Source organism: Triturus cristatus, chromosome 6 (genome assembly GCF_964204655.1).
Source record: "Triturus cristatus chromosome 6, aTriCri1.1, whole genome shotgun sequence".
Lineage (NCBI taxonomy): Eukaryota > Metazoa > Chordata > Amphibia > Caudata > Salamandridae > Triturus > Triturus cristatus.
Window position 1 is genome coordinate 1,077,370,882 of NC_140589.1, and position 23,996 is coordinate 1,077,394,877.

At 49.8% G+C, this 23,996-nt stretch overlaps 1 protein-coding gene across 1 annotated transcript in view; it reads left to right on the forward strand.

Annotated features, from left to right (window-relative positions):
- Positions 1-23,996, forward strand: part of SPRTN (SprT-like N-terminal domain) — a 317,435-nt gene that overhangs the window by 77,125 nt on the left and 216,314 nt on the right. The window contains exon 2 of the mRNA XM_085611947.1: positions 5,058-5,157. Within this exon, the coding sequence (XP_085468073.1) occupies positions 5,058-5,157 (100 nt within the window). The remainder of the gene's footprint in view (positions 1-5,057; positions 5,158-23,996) is intronic.

Sequence of the window (23,996 nt, forward strand, 5' to 3'; positions counted from 1 at the left end):
GAATTGACACCAGGGGTGAGCACAGCTGACGCCAATGTCAGGGAGTAACAGTCAGACTGATGTGATGTGGCGCACTGTTGGGGGGAGCGGAGGGGTGGCAGGGGGTGGGGATACTTGCACTAGCACCGGTCTATGTTGTGGTTGTTGGTTTTGACTGTTTTAATTGCACAATATCTGTATGGAAGTCCACACTGATCCCTCTGAAGGACTTTATACGCTTGACTAATGGAACCATGTTATCACTGAAATGCATCTTATATCATTCATGGAATGCGCTAAATATTGGAATTACATGCACTCGGGTGCAACAGGCACCATACGTATACTTGAAATGCTCAAACTTCATGTACCAGTGATATAATTCCACTATTGATGAGTGATCCAATGCATGGATAGACTTGAAATTTTTTATTGCCTTTCATATACATGTAACCTAAAAGTCAATAAAAACCGATTTAAACAAAAAAATCAGACTGATCGCAAGGAGTTACAACCTCGTTTTCCATTTCAAATAAGTATGACCACAGACAAAAATGGTAATTAGATCGCACTTAAAGTAAAAGTGCAAATAGACTAAATCAGAAAATAGCAGCAAATATTATCCGATGGCATTTAAGGGTTAAAATCAGTCCTATAAACGAATTAGCAGCAGCAGAAAACACTTTAGCAGCAATACAAGTTCATTTTTTACAGAAATTAATAAAGTGCGTTGATATTAAAACAGCTTGCTCCTTCTCTTTGCTAAAGTGCACTTCTTCAGAAAGCTCGCAACAGCAAAACAAACATCACGATCATTGAGTTGCTGGAAGAAAAACAGAATGGGAGATAAAATTGACAAAAAAAAATACAAAATGTAAAATGGTTTGACATGAATGTTCATCACATGGACAAATTGTAATAGATTCAGAAGAATACTGGCCCAAAGGGAAGCATATCATCCAACGGAGAGACCCCAGCCTGAATCTTGTTAACAAATTCCTTTTGTGCACATTATTTACATATAAAAGATACGGGGCAATGGAGGGAGGAACTTGTATAAGACAGTAATCCCTAACAGGGTTTAGATACTTCAAGCAATTCTTCCCTGGACAATTCTTTGTGATTTCGAAAACTCTCCAAAACCCTCTGGCGATCTCCTTTACCAATAGTATCTGGGTGCTCAAACATTGGGTTATAGCCAAGATCCGTGAGGCAGGTTTTGATATATTGAAGCCAGGAAATAGAAAGGCCTTGAGTGCAACTTAAACAATCTCTGATAATGGCGCGATTGAGAACAGCTTCTTCATTTGTCCAGGTAGAACACCATGTGGCGAGAAGTGGCGAATTTATTGTGTCTTGAACCTAATCAATACCTAACTCCAGGTGGAGGGAGAAGTGCACACACACAAACTGCACTAGGAAAAAGACACTAACTAAAAAGCGTTTATTTCACAGCCTCATCTTGTTGCCTAGTACATCCAAAATAACCACAAAGAACATTACTTAAACAGCACAAATATATGTTGCGATCAACAAGAATAAAACGGACATTTCTACTATAGGTAAAATGTAATCTAACAACTTTACAAGCTTCTATGTGCTACAATTGGGGAACAAGGAGCATCATAACTTGGATCTAAAGTTTCTTAGGCAGCAGCAATGCACTGTATCCCTGTTTACAGCATATGTTGCAGTTATCAGAAATCTGGGAGGCAGTGTTCACTGCAAAAGGAAGATATGCGTTGCATCAGCATCTCTCCTCCTGCACGTGGCTTTGTATATGCTTTCAGCATAAAGCACAATGCAACTGCCTCTGTAATCTGGCAGTCAAGATCTTCTCTAGCAGTATTTTACCCAATAATCTGGGGACCATGGCCTTTCCTCACAAGTGGTTAAGTGGCAGCCCTTTTATACTGCATCTTATCCAAAATAGGAATTTCTGGCATAACTTTGGGAATGTCTAACATAACCTGTGTGCATAAAGATGCAAGTCTTAGTCGCATTCTAAAAAACAAATAAGATAAAAACATGTAAACTCTTACTACACTGTTTACTATTGCTCTTATCTGGCCTTGAGAAAGAGATAACAAGGGATTTGTTACAGACTGTTGTGTCACGTGCTCATATCGATTTCATTGTCTGAGTGACTTATCGCTTTCACAGGTTCTTGGAAAGGTAAGGAAAATCGTCTGCTTTAAAGGCAGACATGTTGATGAGTCTTCAAAATAGAGTAAATGGAGTCCCATCCTACTCAAGGTGGAGTCTGCACTAATGGACTTTACATCGGTGAGAAATCTGCTGAGATGTGTATCTTATAGCCATTATACTGGAACAAGCCACTGACCCTTTTTGCTACAGTGATTGTCTAGCGTGATGGTGTCTGAGAAACTGTATGATTATTTGTCTGTGTGAGTCTTGTGGAGTGTCTGGACCTTAGAGCTAGCTTTTTTGTTCCTAGTCAGGCAAGTTACTTATGTAGTCCAGTTGCTTTTCTGCCTGTGGCACCCTTCCAGGACCAGAAGGAAGTAATAAGATTGTATTGATTCCACTTTAGCACCGTTTCTGATGTACGGTCTTTATTCTGGTCCATGGTCTATCTGATGGTTATTAGTTCATTCACCAGTTAGTCGTATGTAACTTTGGACACAATGTCAATCGTAGTAGATGCATGGCTGGACTGTTTCACTTGGTCTACCACTTAGCCGGACAGGAGTTATCTCTGTAGCTTAGATTTAGACATAGGGAAATGCACATATGTTCGGTGAGCCCAGTGGGGATCTATGATGTATGCATTAGCTGACTTTTTCAATGCTGCATGTTGTGTGGTCAAAGTGATACCATTAGTCATGAGTACTGTTTCCCAGTACCTGAGCAAGGTTCAATACAGAGTAAGACAGAATGAGTAGAATAGACCATACCTCCGTGCCGGTGTGCCTGCCGAGGAATCGCTGATTGTGTGTAGGAGCTGGATGATTGCTGGTAAAGCAAAAGCCATTCATTCGTCTCTTTTACATTCTCAGGTACACCCACCTGTGTATGCACTAATAATGTTTTTGGCTTCGGTGTACAGGGTTGTATACAGTCTTCCTAACCAGTCACGTTCAACTATGTGCAAAGGGCTCCACGCTTATGGTCTTTCGCAGGCATGTGTGCTCAAACTAAATACAGTGCCCACCACCCAAACAAAGATGGTTCTCACATCCAATAAACTCTGCCTCTTGTCTACTTCGGTCTTACCAAGCAGTCACACCCAGGTCTGTATGTTGTGGAAGATGAGGAATTTAATTAGGAAGGGCCTGACAGAGTATGTCCTACCTATCCACTTCATCCATACTGGTAGCATAGCTAAATGACTGTAGGCCTGCTCAGACTCTCCAATTCATGTGCAGGTTGAAACATCGACAGCACATTCTTGGTTGTATTGTGATTATCTCAATGGGAATACTGCATGGAACTGTTGGCAGGATTCTTGATGTCAAGAAATAATACACCAACCTTAGGTGCTAGTGGTGTTTTTATGTGATATTGTATATAATTTGCACACTTCTTGGAGCACTGCGCCTTCTGCACTATTATCACTGCGCCTTCTGCACTATTATCACTTCATGTATTGCACCACTGTGTTTGATGTGAGAAATAGATTTCTGTAAAGAAGAAAAGGAGAGGCTCATCACACTTTTGTGTTTTATCCGTTGAATGGTCATCACATTTGTGACCGAATGTGATGTTGATGAACTGTATTATCATAGATTATTTTCACATGGTAATGATATGTGTCCCACGGGACCATATATTAGATTACTCTGGTCCAAGTGGGCTAATTGGGCCTATTCATGTTTACATATAATGGAGCTGTAAAGGAGGGCAGCCACCACGAGCAGAACTTGGCCCTAGTTCTCGACCATTGGCTTCCTTCAACCAGCTTCATTCAGCCAACTGCTTGAGACTTTGGTAATCACTTCTTGGCTCCGCCTATTGAACTTATCCTCTCTCTCCGATTGCTGTAGCCTGTTTGATTGTGTTCTTCCCCTTCCACTCAATTGCTTACTTTGAATTGCAAGAGCGGCTACTTTACCATTATAGTTCGCTTATTACAACTATAGCTCGCCCATTTGTGTCAAGTCCTGGAAGAAAATAATATGACCATCATCATTAGCTCTCTATAAATTTCACCCTGGCATGTGACCACATCTGCACCTCAACTCTACCAGTCAAAAGACAGAATCAATTTAGCACTTGGGGCAAATATGGGCCTTCACAGCTGTACAATCGTAGGCCTGCTTCCAGTAGTATTTTGCCACTGCTGCCAATTGTGGCAGGACTTTATACCTAGTGCCAGGTTCCTGAAGGTGTCTCATGATTTTGTGCCAATGAAACGCCCCCCCCCCCCCCCAAATATTTTAATTCAGCATTTTCCTCAACCGCTGCCCATTTTGCCAACCACTGTTGCTGTGACGTAATACAGTTCATAATCGGGAACTCCTAGCCCACCATCAGTTGGCAATTGTAGCTTCTTCAATGGCATCTATGCTGTCCTCATCTCCAGATTAAGTCAACTAGGATCCCATTCAAGAAAAAGAACTTCCGCGGCAGACACATTGGCATTGTTGCTGATATTTACCATAACCTCAGTAATACCACAGTTTTAGAAAATACGATTCTACCTTTCACTGACATAAGGAGTTTCTTCCAAAATGTAGCCGATTCTTTAGATTTTCATGTTACCTTCTATCAGAATAGCTCCATTATACGGTATCTAGACACCTAGGTGCCTGAATATAGCAAGCTCCCATCTGAGGCAGCGTAGGGAGACCATCTCTTTTCTCTTGAGTAAGGGCCCACACGGGGATACATCTCATGAATACTTAATGTCCGGTACTTTTTTTAATTGTTTTTTTTTTTGCTCTGTAGTAAAACTTGTATTGATGACATTCGATTATTTGACAATTTTTTCTTTATGGACTTCTCAAAACTGTCAGCTTCCTGTCTAAATAAATATAGTTGGAAGGTGCTGTTGCAAACATAGTAGGTTTGACTTTGGCCACAAAGCTTAATATGATGGAATTATTCTTTTATAGGTGTGCTGGAGTATGCAGCTATGAAGGAAGAGGGGGCCTGTGTTCTATACGTCTTAGTGAGCCGCTACTCAAGCTAAGACCACGGAAAGATCTTGTAGAGGTAACTTTGCACCTGAATTTGTTAAAAATAAAAAAGCCCATATATTTTGTTGGGTACGTGAACCATGCACTATCTGAAGGTTTCCATGAAATAAAATCACTTGTTTCTCAAGCTGCCTCTTATGCCCTTTTATAGCCCAGCATGCATGCCAGATGATGACCACAAAAGGGGCGCATAACCCTCAAGATTTTTTTTTTTTGTTTTTTTTTTTGAAAATTTTATTGAACAATAAAGCAATTACAAGCATGGGCCTACAACCACCAGGGCCGGCCGCTAGATTCGGGAAGGATCATACAGAGGTTAAGGCAGTAGTCGACTCCCGGGGTCCAGCCCCGTACATGACTCCGGATAGTCCTAGGGAAGCAGGATACATAGGTTTAACATAAATAACAAATAAAAACAAAAGGCGAGGCGTAAGCGCAAAAAATGTGGGTCTGGCTACATCCGGGGGACTCTACTTCTGACCGTCAAATAGCTACTAAAAGGAAGGAGTAATGATAGGTCGGGGGGGGGGGGTCACGGGAGAGGAACGTCTATATTCGATCATCCCAAAAGTCGCAGGGAACCATCAAGGGTCAGGGGGACAGGGCAATATCGGTGTCCACTAGGGGGGGAACACAGATACCCCCACGATACGCGTTCCATTGCCCCCAGATTCTACCCCATGCCCCCGGTTTGCCACGAGCCACATACACGGTCTTCTCCCTGAACATGCACCAGTCCATGTTCTCCTTCCATACGGACACGGTGGGAGGCCGCTGGGAACCCCAAAGCTGCGCTATATCTCTCTTGGCAATCATGTTCCCCAGGGCCGCCCACCGAGTCTGAGCCGCGTTATAGTCATTGGGCTCCCACACATTCAGGACACAGCGACGCACCTCCGGCAGCAGCACTACCCCGGTGACTCGTCCCATGGTCACATGAACCCGACGCCAGTATTCCGCCACCTCGCGACACTCCCAAAGGATATGGAGAAAGGTGGCTCTGAGTCCACATCCCCGCTTACAGAGCCCGTCTTCAGAAAATCCCATCGAGACCAAACGGGGACCCGTCACATACACCCGGTGGAGAATCTTAAGTTGGACCAGGCGGAGACGGGCTGGAATGGCCACTTCCTTGGGGGACGACAGTGCGGACTGCCAGTCCTCGTCGTCCAGTTCCACCCCATCCCCCGTCCACGCCTCCCGGAGGCGCACCAAGAGGTCAGCCCGATTATTGATAAGTTTTTTATAAATTAATGAAATAGTACTGTCGGGGACATGACCGTCGAGTATGCGGTCCTCGAGGGGCGAAGAAGCCGGGATATTGGTCCCCTCCCCAAAAACGGAGAGCAGGGCATGCCGAATCTGGGCGTAGCGGAAGAACTCCCTTTCCGTAAGTTCGTATTCGCTCTGGAGCGCCGCGAATGTTTTAACAGCACCCTTAATCCATAAGTCTCCCACTCTACTAATACCAATCGTGTCCCAACGTTCAAACCCCTTCGTTGTCCAAAGGCTTCCCAGGCGGTCGGAGGCAAACAGAGGAGTAGCACATGTTAAACGCTCACTCCAGCCCAAGGCTACATTGGCCGCCTTCCAGATCCGTACCGCAATCTTAGTAGGGCCCGTAAGGGTCCGTCCAGCCGAGCTGGAGTAAAGTGCCCTGTTATAGTTGCCGCCGGGAAGCAGGAATTTTTCCATCTCATACGCCGGATTCAAGCCAGGCGCATACGTGGCATGGTTAATGGCCGACAGCTGTGAGGCCCAATAATACCTGCGGATGTCGGGAAGCGCGATGCCCCCGTCGTACCAGGGGAGAGTAAGCTTTGCCAGAGCGATACGCGCCCGTCCGTCCCACACCAATCTCCTCTGCAGGCTCTCCACCTCCCGAAAGTAGGACACAGGAATAACATCGAAGGAGTTCTGAAGTGCATAGAGAAATCTGGGAAGAGACATCATTTTAAACAGTGCTGCCCGACCCAGCGGGGACAAGGGCAGCTTACACCACCGAGCCGTGTCCTCCCTCAAACGCCGAAGTGGAAGCAGGAGATTCTGCTCATAGCGAGCCACCGGGTCCAGCGAGACGTATATTCCCAGGTATTTAAAGCCGGACAGAGATAACGGGATCGGAAGCCGAGGCGGCAAGAGAGGAGGGTCACCGGAGATAGGATAGACACAGGATTTAGACCAGTTGATCGTTAGACCCGAATTTCTCCCAAAGGAAGTCAGAACATCAAAGAGAACATTAAGCGACTGCCGCGGCGAGGTGAGATACAGGAGAATATCGTCCGCATACAACGAGACCCGATCCTCGAAGCCCGGGGCCCAACGGATCCCTCTGATCGAGGGCTCCCAGCGGAGCCAAGCAGCGAGCGGCTCCAAGGCAAGAGCAAACAGCAGAGGGGACAACGGGCACCCCTGCCTCGTACCCCTACCGAGAGCGAAGGGCCGAGAGACCCGCCCATTAACCACCACCTGAGCCATGGGTCCCGTGTAAAGAAGCTTCACCCAGCCAAGAAATCCCTCCCCAAAGCCGAATTTGGTCAAGACAGCCCAGAGAAATGGCCACTCGATGGTGTCAAAGGCCATCGTGGCGTCCAAAGAAACCAGCACGGCTGGTTCGGAAAGATACTCCGCCCTGGCGAGGGTGCCGTGAAGACGCCGCAAGTTAAGAGCGGTGTTACGGTGAGGGATGAAGCCGCATTGATCAGGATGAATCAAATCGCAGATGACGCTCAACAAACGGTTGGCAAGGACTTTCGCCAGGATTTTAGGCTCTGCATTTAGCAGCGAAATAGGCCTGTAGGAGGCACAGCGGTCTTGTGGCTTACCGTCCTTGGGGATCACGACTATCGTTGCCAGACGTTGGTCATCAGGAAGGGAGCCTGCCTCAAGGGACTCCTGAAACATACGACGGAGGAAGGGCGCGAGTTTATCCGGGCGCAACTTATATAATTCAATAGGCAGCCCGTTGGGGCCCATCGCCTTGCCCGAACGAAGGGACCGAATCGCCGTTGCAATTTCATCTACAGACAAGGGGGCGTCCAGCTGCTCACGGTCTTCGACAGACAGGCCGGGCAAAGTAATATCTCTCAGCAGAAGGCGAGAGTCTTCTTCATCCCTATCAGTCACCGGGGAGTACACGGCCCGGAGGTGGTCAGCGAAACATTCCACAATCTCACCAGGCTCAGTCACACACACTCCATCCGAGACACACAGCTCCGGGACCACACGGTTCACTCTCTCCTTCCTATCCAGCCACGCAATCAACTTTCCCGCCTTGTCCCCGGCATCATACAATCGACCCTGCTGTTCCCTATACAACGTTTTGGCGGCGTCAGTGACAAGAGACCTGTATTCAAACTGTTTCAGGCTGAGGGCATGGAGCCCGTCCGGAGTGACACCCGCCTCCAAGGCCGACTCCAGCCCCGAGACGTCAGTCTCCAGCTTCACCACTGCCTCACTCTTGAGTTTCTTAGCCACCACTATCTGGGAGAGGGCGTGTCCGCGGATTACGGTTTTAAAGGCTTCCCACAGGGACATTGCGGACGACACCGACCCCTCGTTGTCAAGGAAGTATTGGTCCATAGCCTTAACCAGGCTGTCGCGAGTCATAGGGTCTCGCAGGTACCACGGGTTAATGGGAGCAATCCGCCCTGCAGACCGCGTCTCGGTGTCAAAGAGCAGCCAAAGCGGGGAGTGATCGGAAATACCCCGCGCCAGGTGCCTGACCTCCCGAATCCGACCAGTCTGTGCCGTGGGCATAAGGAAATAGTCTAACCTAGAAAGACTCCCATGCGCCCCAGAGTGAAAGGTGTACTGACATTGGGTCGGATGCATTAATCTCCAGCTATCTACCAGGCCGAAGGTCTCCAGCAGGCCACCAAGCCATGCCTGGGCAGCGGGGAGGGCCCTGGGTGGATGACGATCCAGGTCACCCGAAACCACCGAATTAAAATCCCCGCCCATAAGCAAAAGGCCATCCGGAAGTTCAAGCAGCATTCGACCCAAGTCCGCGAAGGTGGAGTTCTGGAGGCCCGGGGGGACGTAAACTGAGACCAGGGAAAGGGGCTGCCCCTCCCACCTCCCAGACAGACACACATAGCGCCCTCTGTCATCCGAGACTACCCTAGTGATATCCAACGGAAGTGAGGATCGCAGGAGAATGCCCGCCCCCCTGGAACCAGTTGTGAAACCAGAATGGGCCACGAGGCGGTATCCTCCCCTGTTCATTGCACGACAGACATTGCCCACCAGATGCGTCTCCTGGATAAACACCACATCAGGAGTAAGACGACGCAAATACTGCAGTACTATACCCCGTTTGATACGATCCCCCAACCCTTTGACGTTCCATGACATCAGTCTCAACCCGTCCCCCCCCATCCCCTCCAATAGATCAAAGGCCCCCCAGTCAGTAGCACAGTTCCCGTATCTGGACAAAAATCAATACCTCGCCCTGTAAACAGAAAACACACAGCAAAACAACCCCTCCCTCCCCCCAACCCCCCCCCCAAAACCAACTCCCCCCACCCTGCACCCCTGCGGGCCTGAAAACCCCCCCAACTTGCAGTGTGCCTGTCGCCCTACTAACCCCATTCTACGAAAAGACCCCGGAGGAGGAAAGGGACTCGTCCCCGCCCGCCCCCCACACAGGTCCTAGTGAGACAAAATGAACAAAAAAAGTAAAACCCAGCTGAACAGTGCAAAATGACAAAATCAAGGACCAAAAGTCACTCCAAAGGGGACCCGTCACCTTCGGCGCCTGCAGAGGGCCCGGGACGGTCACCTCTGTCCGGCAACGAGTCCAGCCAGTCACTCACGGCCACAGGAGAGTCAAAAAAGGCAGTCCGATCCTCATGTTCCACCCGGAGTTTTGCAGGGTAGAGCATAGAGTACTTTAGGCCCAGTTCACGGAGACGGCGCTTCACCCCCTGGAATCCCATCCGCTGTTTCTGAACAAGTTGGGTAAAGTCCGGATAAAAGTTAATGGATGAGTTCTCATGACGCACCGGGCCGCGGACCCGTGAGGCCTGCAGAATCGCATCTCGGTCTCTGTAGTGGAACAGTTTGGCCACGATAGGCCTCGGGGGGGCCCCCGGCCGTGGCCGACCGCCCGGAACTCGATGTGCCCGCTCCACGGCAAAGAACTTACTTAGGCCTGCAGGGGCCAACTGTTGGAGGATGAGTTCCTCAACCAGGAGGTCAACCGGGCGGCTGTCGGAGGACTCCGGTACGCCTATGACACGGATGTTGTTGCGTCGGGCCCGTCCCTCGAAGTCCTCCAGCCGCCGGGCCATCCGGTCGTTGACCGCCTTAATGTCACCAAGCGCGGCCTGCAGGTCCGACACATCCGTACCAAGGGTGGAGGTCCGCACATCGAGAGCCTGGACCCTCTCATTTGTTTTGGAGAGATCTGCCCGAATTAAGGTGACATCAATCGCCACCGTGTCGATTTTACGGGCCAGGGCCTCGTATTGCGTGGCGATGGTTTCCCTGATGCCATCAATGGCGCCCATGATGTCCTGCAGGGAGAGCTCCGGAGAGACGGTCGTGCCACCACCGACGGCATCCGGGGGGGGGCCAGTCGCTCCAGGGGACCCTCTGCCCTGAGTATAGCGGTCCATGTTGTTGGCCTGGACCGGTCCCCCGCGGAGGGAGGCCTTAGTCTTGCGCCCCTCGGGGCCCCCCTTGCCCCCCATGTGGTCACGGACACCGAAGGGGATCGCTGATCAAGAGTCGTAGGGGCAACGGCACCGCAGACCAGCGCCTCACCAGAGACCACAAAATAACGGTGCGGGGGGACCCAAGGCGATGGGCACTCTAGTGGCCGGTGGTGACAAGGCCTCGCACAGAGGCCAAGGAAACACCCCGCTACATCAATTGCATTCGCAGGCCAGCCCCCTGAAGTCCAAAAGTGAAACCGAAAGTGGTAGAGCGGCCACTGGCACCGCGCTGCGGCCGCTGTTGTTCAATTACGACACGGCTCCACGGTTCACCTTCGCCCCGGGCACCTCCGTCGGGTGGGTCCCAAAAGTTCGAACCACGACAACTCCGGATTCCCAGGTCCGATTCGAGTTCTGAAAAGAGATACGTGCTCAGCCGGTCTTCATCTGCCAGATTCCACAAACCACATCAGGATATTCTCAGGATAAATTCCGAGGAGCAGCAAGGGTCCGGGGAGCCCTGTGCTCACGCGACCATCTTGGATGCGCGCTAGGCTCCTCCTCCATAACCCTCAAGATTGTTGGTCTTTCCTACTTCGTACTCTTCAGAAACGGCAGTTGCGGCTGTGTTTTTTTGGAGGGACATTAAAGATCTGATTTGTGGAATCTTATCAGATAGGTTAGATAATAAGAGGAATATTTCGTTAAACGGATCACTACCCATGAAATTGAACAGCTGGACTACTTTTGAATTAAACATGAATCAATCTAGAGCCTTCCCTTTTCCGTGTCCTCGAGTCTGAATCTGCAGAAATGTGTAGTAAAGTTTGGGTAAAAGAAGAGACTTTGAGTTTATAATATAAGGACACTCCTTCACTGAAGAAACCCAGCTGCAAAAAACGTTTCTGCTTACAATTCTCGTTTGGGATAATTTGCATCAATCGAACAAGGCTTACCTATGCATATTGTGCTGTTAAAACCATTTTTTTAGGTCTCGCCTGAGCCAGCGCTTATAGCGCTGCTCTGGCGAGAGTTATAGTAAGCGGGTTTTGGAAGTGCTAACCTAGTGGCTTTTTTCAGGCCTCCAGCTTGCCTTCGCGATTTTGTGCATGCGCACAGCTGCTATCCTGGTTTCTAGCATTCCTTTCCTCGCATGGCTGACTTTCCTCCCCCTCTCTCAACCGCTCCTACCCCTCCCTTAATGCACGGAAGATAGGTTGTGTTTCTAATCTTAGACCGCTTTCATTCTCTGCCTCTGCTAATTACTTTCACTTTCGCGGTGCCGCAATGTAATGGTGCTCTGGTCTGTCTTATTCTCTCACGCTATCTCGTTCTGCTTCAGATCAGACTCTTCTCTTCGAGGTCTGTCTCGTGAAGTCTCTGGTGTAACTCGCTCACATCTGTCTCACTTGTTTATTTAATTGTGCGCCACACAACTCCCGGCCGGGTGGCGCTTGTTTTTTTTTTGTATCCAGAGTGTCGCGCTATCAGTTTTATATGTGCTCCCTTCCCCACCACTCCATCCTGCGCTTCACCAACCTGAGGTGGGCGCTGTCTTAATTGAAGGAATCCGGTCTCATATTGTTAATAACGGCAGCCGCGCGGCTCAACCATCCCATTTTTTAAATCACTTACATATATTACAGTTCCTCCTTTGTTCCCCCGAAGTCCCCCATCTATGCCCTTTGTGTGGCTTTGTTGTTTTAATCGGAGCGTCGCGATATCACTTTTAAATGCGCTCTGTACCTCTCCTCCTTCCCCCACTGCACGGACGCCCGCAAGGCAGGCGCTGTCTTAATTAAAGTCATCTGGTCACATACCCGCCCTCCCACCACCTTCTGTATACTATCAAGCCCACTATCAGAGGGACTCTGAACATTTACAACCTGTGCTTTTAACATTTCCTCTCTAAATGAAGGGCAAACATGAACCTGTTTACCAGACGCATGGGAGGGTCGAGCAGCACTTCAGTGCTGTTATACTACAATGTGAAGTGGAAGAACTAACACCTCCGTTGTTACTTGTGTGAAGGCTGCATTGAAGCTGTCGGCAACAAAAAGTGATGTGTGCTTTCCCTGCAGCCACTGACTAGGCTAGACGTGATTGTTGAAAGGTCAATGTAAAGTTGTGCACACACCCAGTAAAGTTAACCCCATCCAACTCTTAAAGTAAATCCTTGTAGGGCAGAACAGCCTAAAGGAGGCACATTAGCCTGTACAGTGGGCGGTTTGACTAGAATTCCCAGACATAGTCCACAGCCCTTTCCTTTTCAAACCGAGGGTAGGGCCAAAAGATCGGAGCTGTGAGTAGAAGTAGTTAGACCTTCCTTGGCTCCCCTTTTAAACCTCTCTCACCATTCTCTAATCTCCAGTGCCAGCTTATGTGCCTTTAAAAATGTATTTTGTTGATTAGGAATTGTGGCATCCTCGCAGCTCGCAAAACCTCATTCTGCCCGCCCTCCCCACCTTTAGAGACAGAAATTGCAGTCCGCTTAATGTCTGAACACTTTCAGTGTGCAAAGCGGGAGATGCTCACTTCGTTCTATGCGTGCATAACTTTTCACATGGAAGGAAAAGCTGCTCATTTTTGCCCTACTTGCTTTATGTACCATTAGCAATTCCTTTGGTGCTGCTCCTTGATTTTTGTCATTTCCTGATTTAGCAAGGGTTCTGTTAAGTAGAGTTGCAGATCACCCATCCGTTGTACAGCTCATCTACTGCCCCGTGACTTCAGGTTACACTGTAGTTGGTCAACCCACTTTATGTACTGGCTGTCCGCACTATGAGTGAGAGCATTTTGTTTGATCACATGTGCACAGGAGCATGAGAAGGAGTACACTTCAGTGCATGTGCTGGCATGTTGGAGCTCTGGCCTGCTCCTTTATTTTGTATATTTTCCCACTCTTTTTCCATAGTGCAGGTTTGGAAAATAAGCAAACACAAGCATTGGCATAGCCAGTAGGTCTCGCCTTTGGGACCTTTATAAGTGTTTAGACATGCAACAGTTAATGTTGTTGCACCAAGGACATTGTACTGCATAACTAAATGCTTATAAGGTTCCGAGACCTATTGGCTATGCCAATGCTTGTTTTTCACTATGCGTTTCTACGTGTTGTAGGATCTCTGGAGTCAGGTGCCATTTGAAACCTTTTCGTAAATGTTTAGCGATTCAGGTTTTCCTTTCTGCATTAACTGTACTGTGTTTTGTGTGCAAGGCATTGAATTTAGGAAGGTTCTATAGTGCTTCTTTAAACTGCCTCTTGCATTTCTGTTTCAGGTTAGCTAACATTATTTAATTCTAAGCACGTTCACAAACATTACAGACAGGTTATACTTAGTGTTCAGTTTCATCGAGTGTTAAATTTGACAATCTGCTGATCCCAACATCCCCTCACCTTCGAACTGCACCTCCCCATTCTCCTTCTAAAATGCACTGATTCCAACAGCACTTTATCAGTTGTTACTCTCACTACTGTGTCCGGTCTTATTATTTAGACCGCATAAGATAACCAAATGCCTTTATGGCAACAAGACAAATTTACCCCAGCAAGCGTTTCCCTTCCAGTTCATTGCATTTGGTTATTTTCAGCAACCAGTTTTTTAAGCTTAGGCTCCATCTTTTTCTTCTCAGCACAGGATAGTGCCACGCTTAACCTATGGGAATGCCAGATCAGCCAATAATTTGAATCCAAGTATGGCCTGCTACTAGGACCATCTGCTCTCGGAAATATCTTGTATACTATCTTTTCAACCACCCCTACCACTTCTTTCCAGAAAGCACATACAGTAGGACATGGCCAAGCCATGTGCAGAGAATCCTCTCCAGGTATCCCCCATTTGACCTGTAATCTCAGCAGTCTTGGGGTTGTAATACACTACGTGATATTAGTGTTTAATTATTTTTGCTTCCAGTCAAATGAGATGAGTTTGGTTGGTCTACTCAAGAACAACCTTTGGTCTTTCATGAGGGGAGAAGTCTTCACCGAGTTACATGTGTTCTACCCTTGCAGTGGTCAACACTAAGCACATTGTTATTTTATACTGTGTGGCAATGAGACCAGTCAAGTAAACTCTATTAGGTTTCAGAAATATAAAACCATGAAAGTTAACATTACATCCGAATTACATAAATTATCATGATTCCATGAAATAACAAACCTAATTTGTCATAGTTAAAATACATTGTACAACAGCCCATGGCAATTTGTAACATTAAGGTGCAAAGTTCAGATACTAATAATCTCCCCCTTTGATCAACACTCTCCAGTAAAATTATCCCAACCCACAAAATTATATATGTCTTAAAAATGATCTAAAACCTGGTCCTTATAAGCTTTTAGTCAAGACAAGCCCTAGACTTCACTGCGGATTTCAAGTAACCAACGACAAAGAAAATGCATTCATCTTTCAGCTGTTGTAGGTACAGAAGAGCTGGACGAGCCTGCCTAAAGTTCCTCTTCTTTAAAATTGGAACTAAAAAAAACTTCCGGGGAACCTCATAATTTACAAAAAAAAAACATAAAGTGTAGCAAATCCTGTGGAGGCTCTCCGTCGCAGCCACAGGGTGCTAACAACTGGCCTCTACTGCTCTCCCTAGGTATGGCGAGCAGGAGGTGAAAGATCCAGGCGAAACCTGGTCAATAAAAACCGCTCATAAACCGATAAAAGCCCCAGAAGATGAGGCTCGGCTAGTGATGTTGTTTGTAGCATTAACATTTTGTGGACGCTAGGTTTCCGCAGTTCCAGCTCCTACCTTTCCAATTTCCTTAAACTGCTAAAGGATTCCCTTAGTATCCCCACATCCTTCTTAGTTATTAGTTCAGGGTTGGTGTGTAGTTCGACTCATCCTAGCTTTTCGAAACTACTCTTAATGTATCTGAGCCAAGGTATGCTGAGCGCATTGTCGAGGGTCATACACTCTTTTAAAATCGGCTGGCTCAGCGTTAATCTCTTGTTCAACCAACCATTTAGCCAAAACTTAAGGGGGCAAAGTGCCAGGGTGTCACTTAAGTAGGGCACCCCCAGTTCCTCGTGTACCGCCAAGTTAGACAGACCATGGGGAACACCCAACAGGCGCTTAAAAAAAGGATTCTCAACCACCTGTAAAACGTCAGAGGAGACATGCCCCCATAGTTCGCTCCCATAGGAGGCTAAAGCTACACTCTTGGCTTGGTAGATTTTCAAAAAGGCGGTGATAGGTCTATTTCCTAATTTAGAGGCAAAGTTAAAAATGGCTGCGTTCACCCGCACCAAATCCTCCTTTTTTCTTTGTTTAATGGGCCCCCATTTTATTTGATCATCCATTATGACCTCCAAATATGAGAAGACATCTGTGCTGGGTACCTTGGCAGGACCTACCCTAAATTGGAAACATTTTTTTGGGCGTGTCCCCTTTTGGATGATGTAGGATTTTGAGTTGTTCGGATATAAAATCGGAAAAGGCGCCAAGCAGGGTTTGAAGCCCCCTAGCAGGCCTAGATATGAGAACTGCGTCATCCGCATAGAGTAAAACAGGGAGACCTCGTCGCCCTGCATTCGCATAATCTACCCCAGGTGATAATACGGCTTTATCTAAGTCGTTAATATAGAGGTTAAACAAGAAGGGGGCCAGGATACATCCTTGGCGTACACCCCTTTTTATATCAAAATTCTGTGACGCGCGAAGGTCCTGCGAGAATCTAACGTTGGCCTTGGTTTCCTGGTGAAGGTCCTCTAAAAAATGGACGATGATGCTGTCAACCCAAATGTCCTTCATGGACTGCCACAGTTTTGCCCTGTTCACGCGATCAAACTTGGAAGACAAGTCCATGAAGGCTGGATAAATGGTACCGGAACATGCAACCGTGTATTTATTGAGTATCATGGATAGGTTAAGGCATAGGGCCACGGTTGAACGACCTGGGCGGAACCCATACTGTATGTCCAGAAGTATATAATGTTCCTCTGCCCAGGTGGTCAGTCTGTCAAGTAACACGCGGCCCACCACCTTAACCACCGAGTCCAACAGCGAGATCGGCCTGTAACAGTGTGTACTGTCACGATCACCCTTTTTAAAAACAGGCACTATAGTCGAGGTGGCCCAGGACTCAGGGCATCCTTTCCTGGCCACCGCATTGGTTACAATAGCAAGGACCGGTGCCCAAAAAGGTGGATCAAATTTAAAAAGGTCCAGAGGGATGCCATCAGGTCCCGGCGCTTTATTACTTGTTAGCCCGGCGATGCCCACCTCAACCTCGCCCAGTCCAAAGGTTAGTACGGGGGCATCTACCTCTCGGCCTGACTGACAAGTTTGCTCAAGTGGGCTCTCAAACATGGATTTAAAGTGGAGCACCCATTCATCCTCCGTAATATGTGCACCCGATTCGCTATCTTCGTCATGCTCTAAGAACGGTCTGTTAATGATACTCCAAAACCTAGAGCTGTTTCCCAGGGTGCTTGCCTCAGTTTGCTCCCTCCATGCCTCCTCCTTCAGGACGGATTTGAGTTTTGCCAGTTTCAATATATAGTCTTTACGGCACGCTCTAACCAAGGTTTGATTTCTAGGGTTCCCATCAAGGGCTTCCCAGCGCTTTCTTGCCGCCAGCGAACAGGTAGAGTCAAACCATCTAGGGGTCGGAATGACTGTTCTACAGACCGAAGCACTTAAGAGTTCGCCTACTCTAGTAGAAATAATGTTAAAGGCGCTAATAACCTCCCCCGGGGATGTGCACGGAGAGGTACCCAGGGCTAGCTCATTGGCACAGGATTCTTTTACCGATTTATAAAACAAACAAAAAACATCTGGAGAGATCTGTGTCCACCTTAGCCGTTTTGTTCCATCTGTTGGTCTTATCGTCCTTTTTTGCTCAACTCCTCTTTTACTTGCCAATAATGGTCCATGAATTTGGACGCAGAGAGGATTGTGGTCGCTGTAGGCACTTTCCTTTATAATAAAACCTCGAAATAAAGATTGTAAAGAGGATGAGATTAAAATAAAATCTATAAATGTGCCACTACCTCTCCCTTTAAAAGAAGGGACCGGTGCCTTGCTACACGGGTCAGTTAATGACATGAGGCACATTAGGTCAAATTCATGTAGGAGGTTATTCAAAACTTCCCCCCCTGAACAGAATGTTCAAAATAGATCCCCCTCACCTGTGGGCAGCATAAGTCAGCTGAGCTTGTAGTCCTTGGGTCTCCACAGGGCTGTATGTTAAAATCCCCCATGACTTTGTAGTTCAGCAGTGCGATGTTGCCTTATAAAAGTGTGATATTACATCCACCAGAGAGACATGATTCAGAGTTATAAAAGTTTATAAGACCGATTTTATTAGCCCCCGTCTTAGGACAAGAGACTTTAGACATGGGCTTGTCGATGGCAAAACCTGTATCTGGCATTCTACCGCCAGGGAGATATAAATAACGAGACCGCCCTTTGGTCTACCAGCCGTAGAAGGGGAGGCTGGAACAAAAAAGGACTTATAACCCTCCAAAAATAAGCTACAATCCGCTAACCACGTTTCCTGCATACAAATCACACTAAATTGTTTCACAAATTGCATCCATATAGGATCGGAAAACTTATTAGCCAGACCTGCAATATTCCAAGATATTACATTATTGTCAGGTACACATGAGCCCCCCCTTGCTTTGCACTGGAGAATCCTGCTAGTTTAACAAGATCTCTAGTCAATCACATGCCTCCATCGTGACCAGTGGGGTAAACTTCTTAGACCGCTCCAGAGGTGGAGGGACAAAATTCTGTCGACATATGGACATATGGTTTTAATGAGCTGTAGAAGGGGGCAGTTGCGAATAAACATTCCTGACAGATGGAAATCTCTGTGACAGACCGTCAGAAGAAACTGCGTTATTGACGTTCATATGGGTGTACCCATCTGGTTTATAAAAGTATCTGAGTGGTAAAGCCATGATGGTCGACTTGAAACCAGAGGGAGCAGAATGTAAATCCGTAAACAGGATCCTTTCTGCTATATGTGGTCTGTTATAATTTACAATAACACAGTTCCCCCATGCATGATTTACGAGTATTACCTATCCAGCTGACTCTATGCACCATGTTAATATTTTTCTCCACCCTTAGTCCCAATGTAATGCTGTGCGATAACCAGTGAAGAACTTTATTCTTCAACTGGAAAAAAATCTTCCTTTTGTACCCTGTGGGAGAGTTGGCACATTTCCCAGTACCTCTACATAGGGGGTAGATTCTGGTGGCAGATGGATGACTGGTGGACGCTGCAGATGGGCCTCACTTCCCCCCCTGAGTCTGACCAGATTGATTTCCTTCTAAATCTGCCCCTGTTATGGCTTTGGCATTGGCTTTCACCTTGTATAGGTACTACCTGGTTTATAGTTACATGCCCGCCCCCCCCCCCCCCCCCCCCCCCCCCCCCCCTGTGACTGTCCCCTGGTGTTTTTAGGCAGGTTTGCTAGAGTGAGGGGCTCCAATGGAATACTTTGTCCTGGTTGGACACTTATCTCTCCCTTTAATGAAGGTGAAACACGGTGTTTAAGGGCTGATAAGCTTTTTTCAATCAAAGTCAGACGATTGTTTATCGGGCCTAGTTTTGAGTCCAGAAAATTTGTCATCGTTACCTGGAAGGATTCCAGTGCACCTGTCCGATCCGATTTAGGTGGTATTTGGGAGGATGCCAAGGTTTTTGGGAACAGGTTGGATTTGGATTTCTTGGCTTAACCCCCTATTACAGGTAACAATAGAGGCCTCCTCCTGGCAGGAAACCACATGGGGTGTTGGCCCAAAAGGCAAGCTTACAAAGAGAAGCTACCTTTGTAGGGCAAATGGAGAACATCCTAGAAAGGGGCTGCTCTTTTGTTTGGGTAGACAAGTTGGAGATGGGTACAGAGACAGGTGAACACTGGCTAAACCATGTGTTCCATGGGCATATAGCCCACAGGTAGCCACACCTCTAGGGTGGGCTACCAAGCTCCACACACCAGACAGCGGTTCCAACACCTTGGGAGTGAGCAGAATAGAGCACTCTAGATGTCACACTTCACAGGAAGTTGTCTGGCATAGGGAACCTAGTAGCGCATTGGCTTGTGACTGTGGCCTCTGCTGAAGGCCTATTCGGTGCATTAAAGAGGCACCCCCAGAACCCAGAACTCCTATCTCGCTTGACTGGAGGAGAGGACAGAAGAAGGCCTGCTCTGCGGACCCTGGAACTGGCGAGGAAGAGGGTGCACCGACGTTGGACTGCATCTACTTCTCCTTGGGCTAGCAAATGAAGGAACTGTGCGTGCTGTGTCCTGTTCATTTAGAAGTAGTGCCCCGAGCTAATCCAGAAGTGGAGGCTCTAAGAGTAAGTTGGATGACTCCCTTTTCGCAACACAGGACCACAAAAGCTAAATAAGCCTGTTGGGGCATATTGGTTTCCCATATCACCGGATAGCTGCTCCATGTCGCCATTCTGCCCAAAAGGCTAGGGCCAGATGCTCAAAAAGTTGCACCTGAGGGGCTTGGTGAGCCAAGATGGCGGGCGCATCTTAAGCCAGCTCCCGCCCGCCTGTAACAATTATCCGGAGCTGAGGCGCCCTGCCAGCAGGCAGCGATAGCGGATGAGCAGCGGCGGTGCTCGAAGTGCTCCTGACGGCCTGGGTCCTCTGTGAGCCGCGGTGCGGCCGAGTGACGATCGCGGCCTAGAGCGGTGCCGGGAGCCGCGGCCTCGCGTGAGAGGGGAGGCCGGGCCGGCCCTGCCCAGCCCAGCCCAGCCCAAGAGCGGCTGCAGCGGAGTGGTGCCCTGCGGAAGAGGCGGCCAGACGGCGATGTTGTGGGGCTGACGGTGGAGCGACGACTTGGCCCCGACTGAAGCGATCTGGTGGAGGCAGCCTGGGGCGCCCCGGCCTGGAGCCCGCGAGTTAGCGTGGCACGCTGTGGACTTCGGCCCTGAGGTGAGGTGGCACCCGGGTCTCCGGTGTGCTGGGACTGGTCTATTACCCCCCCCCCCCCCCCCCCCCCGGATGAGCTGGTGGTCCCTGGGGGTTTGTGGGCCGGTTCAGGGTCGCGGGGGGGGTGAGGTGCCTGGTGGGAAGCGGCGAGGGCTGCCGAGCGGCCGCCGGGCCCGGCTGAAGAGGGGCTGCGGCCTGTTGGATCCTGGAGGCGACGGGGCACGTTTGACCTGGCCGGCTGGGGTGTAGTGCACGTCGTGTTTGCCCCGAGCCATAGTTGGAGGAGCAGCGCCGGGGGCCCCCCCCCCCATCCCCATTATCTGGCAGAGACTAGGCCTGGTCCGGCGCGGGCTGGGTGACGGAGGATCGGCTGGGCCCCGGCCCCGTGGCTTCCCCTGGATGACTGGGGCAGAGGACAGGTGACAGAGGCACTATCCTGGCAGTAGCCACGTAAGAGGGAAAGAAGATCTACAGTTGGGCCAGGGGGACTTTGCACGGCGGTGACCTTGGAGCACCAGTCTGCAACGATGACCAAAGAGAAACCAGGTGGAGGGGCGGCGAAGCAGGGGCCTATTGATAAATTCACGGGTCCGGGCCTGGCGGGTACGGTGGCCGGGGGTCCCTCGGGGGCAGTGCCGGATAATGCCGCCCTCCTAGCAGCCATAACGCAGTCCCGGGATATGTTGGATGCCAAGATTGGGGCAGTTGGTTCGGACGTAATGCTGCTGCGTTAAGACCTGCGAAACGCGGTGACCCGCATCACAGAGACTGAAACCAGGGTGTCGAGCGTGGTGGATGAGGTTGCGACGCTGAGGAAGCAGGTTGCGACCCTAGAATCGACCCAGCGGGGCCTGGCAGGCAGGGTCGAGGATGCCGAAGGGCGGGCCCGCAGGAATAACTTGCGCTTTGTGGGGTTTCCGGAGGGCTGCGAGGGGAAAAACATGGAGCGCTTCCTCTCCCAGTGGCTGGAGGGCTGGCTCCCGGCTGAATCGTTGTCCCTCTGCTTTGTAGTGGAGCGGGCGCACCGGGCCCTGGTCCAGAGGCCGCCGGTGGGGGCCCGTCCTCGTCATTATCGCTAAACTCCTGAACTACCACGATAGGGATGTCATCCTCCGCCAGGCCAGGGAGAGGGAGCCTCTGCAGTTCGAAAACTCCCGTATACTTATATTCCCAGACTATACACGGATGGTCCAACAGCAGCGGCAGTCCTTCCTGGCGGCCAAGGCCAGGTTGCGAGAGCTTAATTTATCCTATGCTCTTCTCTATCCAGCGCGCCTGAGGATCGTATATGAGTCCCGAACACTGTTCTTCGAATCGCCAGAGGAAGTATTTAAATGGACAGATGAGACAGTAAAACTGCGCCCTCATACACCCCCTGGTAGAGAATCTGACTCATCCCAAACTGAGGTGGCAGGGACTATCGCTAAGAAGCAGCGGCGCTCCAGATCCCGCCGTCGGCATAAGTCAGGGGGAGCCCGGCGTGGGGCTGGCCTGGAGGCAGTTCATCCGCCGATTGGACCCTGAGGGCCCGGAAATTCCGTGGGTGCGAGTCTTCTTGGTCTCCGCATCATGGACATGCCGCCGGCTGCTTCACTCTCCTGGAAGTGGGGGGGTGCCTTGGTCCGGGGGACAGAAGTGGGGGGCGACCACCGCCGTAGCCAGTTGCGGGCAGGGTCTTTGGGACTTGGTGGTGTAGGGCACGTTGGTGATCCATTGGTTGAGCACTACTGAGGTTCACAGTTTGGGCCTGGGGAAGTTTCTCACTGCGACAGGTACTTCCATGTTTGTGAGGTATGGGGTGGGGGAAGTGGGGTTGTGGGGATCGTTGGGAAGTTGGGGTTTTAGATTAGGGGTTGACCGCACCTTAGAACAGTACTGGACGTGGGCGGATGCCGGAGTCCCTGAGTGGCCACTATGTTTTGGACATGATTTCTATGGCGACAGCTTCCCAGGGGGCTAGTGGGCGATTAGCTTCACTTAAAGTGCTGAGCTGGAATGTTCGGGGTGCCCTCGATAATATCAAGAGAGGGGCGATCCTGCAGTACGCGAAGAGGGCATCGGCGGATGTGTTACTCCTACAGGAGACACACCTACTGGGAACGAGGGTGCTATGCCTACAACGCTACGGATATACACAGGTGTTTCATGCGGGGTTTGTCCAGGGTTCCAGGGGTGTGGGTATCTTGGTTCACAAGCGGGTCTATTTTGTGCATTCCCAGACATGGGCAGACACGTATGGGAGGTATGTCTTTGTCTTGGGCCGGATTGGAACGGAGCGGGTGGTGTTCGGTAGTGTGTACGCCCCCCCCCCTGTCCTGGTCATTTGCGGAGCAGCTCATGGCACGCTGGGCGGACATCCCAGAAGTCCCGGGGATCATAGAAGGGGACTGGAATGATGTGATGGATCTCCATAGGGACCGACTGTCAAGGGGCCGGGAGAGAGGGGGAGAGGGACAGACGAAACTTCACGTGCTGGTGGGTGGCCTGGCGTGGGTGGATGCCTGGAGGCGGTGTCATGGTGCTGCTAGGGCTTACACGTATTTGTCGGCGGTGCACGGTTCCTTCTCCCGACTCGACTATATATTCCTATCGGGAGCCGCGGTGTCCCGGTTGGATGCGGCAGAGATCCTACCGCGCGGGCTCTCTGATCACTCCCCGGTGTCTGCGGTCTTGCGGATGGGAGGAGTGGGGGGGTCATTTTGCTGGCGACTCTCGGTGTGGCACCTGCAACAAAATGACTATAGAGTACATATGATTGCGGCGGTAGATCAGTATCTGTCGCGGAATGTGGGTTCTGTGTCCGGGGCGGATATGTTGTGGGAGGCGCTGAAGCCGACACTCCGCGGCGCGGATATCTCCTTCTGTGTGGCGGCCAGCTGTGAGCGCTGAGCGGGGCTAGTTCGAGCGGAGGCTGAGGTTCTGGAGCTGGAGCGTAGGGGCCGGGAGGAGGGAGGGGTGGCGCATTGTCGGCAGTTACTCTATGCGCAGCAGGCATATGGTTCCCTGCTGTTGGACGAGGCGCGTCAGGTGTGGCTAGCCACTAGGAGTCGAGTGTACCAGTGGGGAGATAAGTCGGGTGCAATGCTGCACAGGTTGTGCCAGGGGAAGTATCATACTCAGGACCTCCCAGGGATAGTGGATCCTGGGGGGGGGCGCCCATAGTGGACCCGGGGGTGCTGGCTAATAGCTTTGCTACCTTCTATGCGGAACTATATAGCCCCTGTGAGTGCCTCACGGTGACGGCCGTGGAGCGATTCCTAAGCGATCACCCGGTCACGGCGTTATCCGAA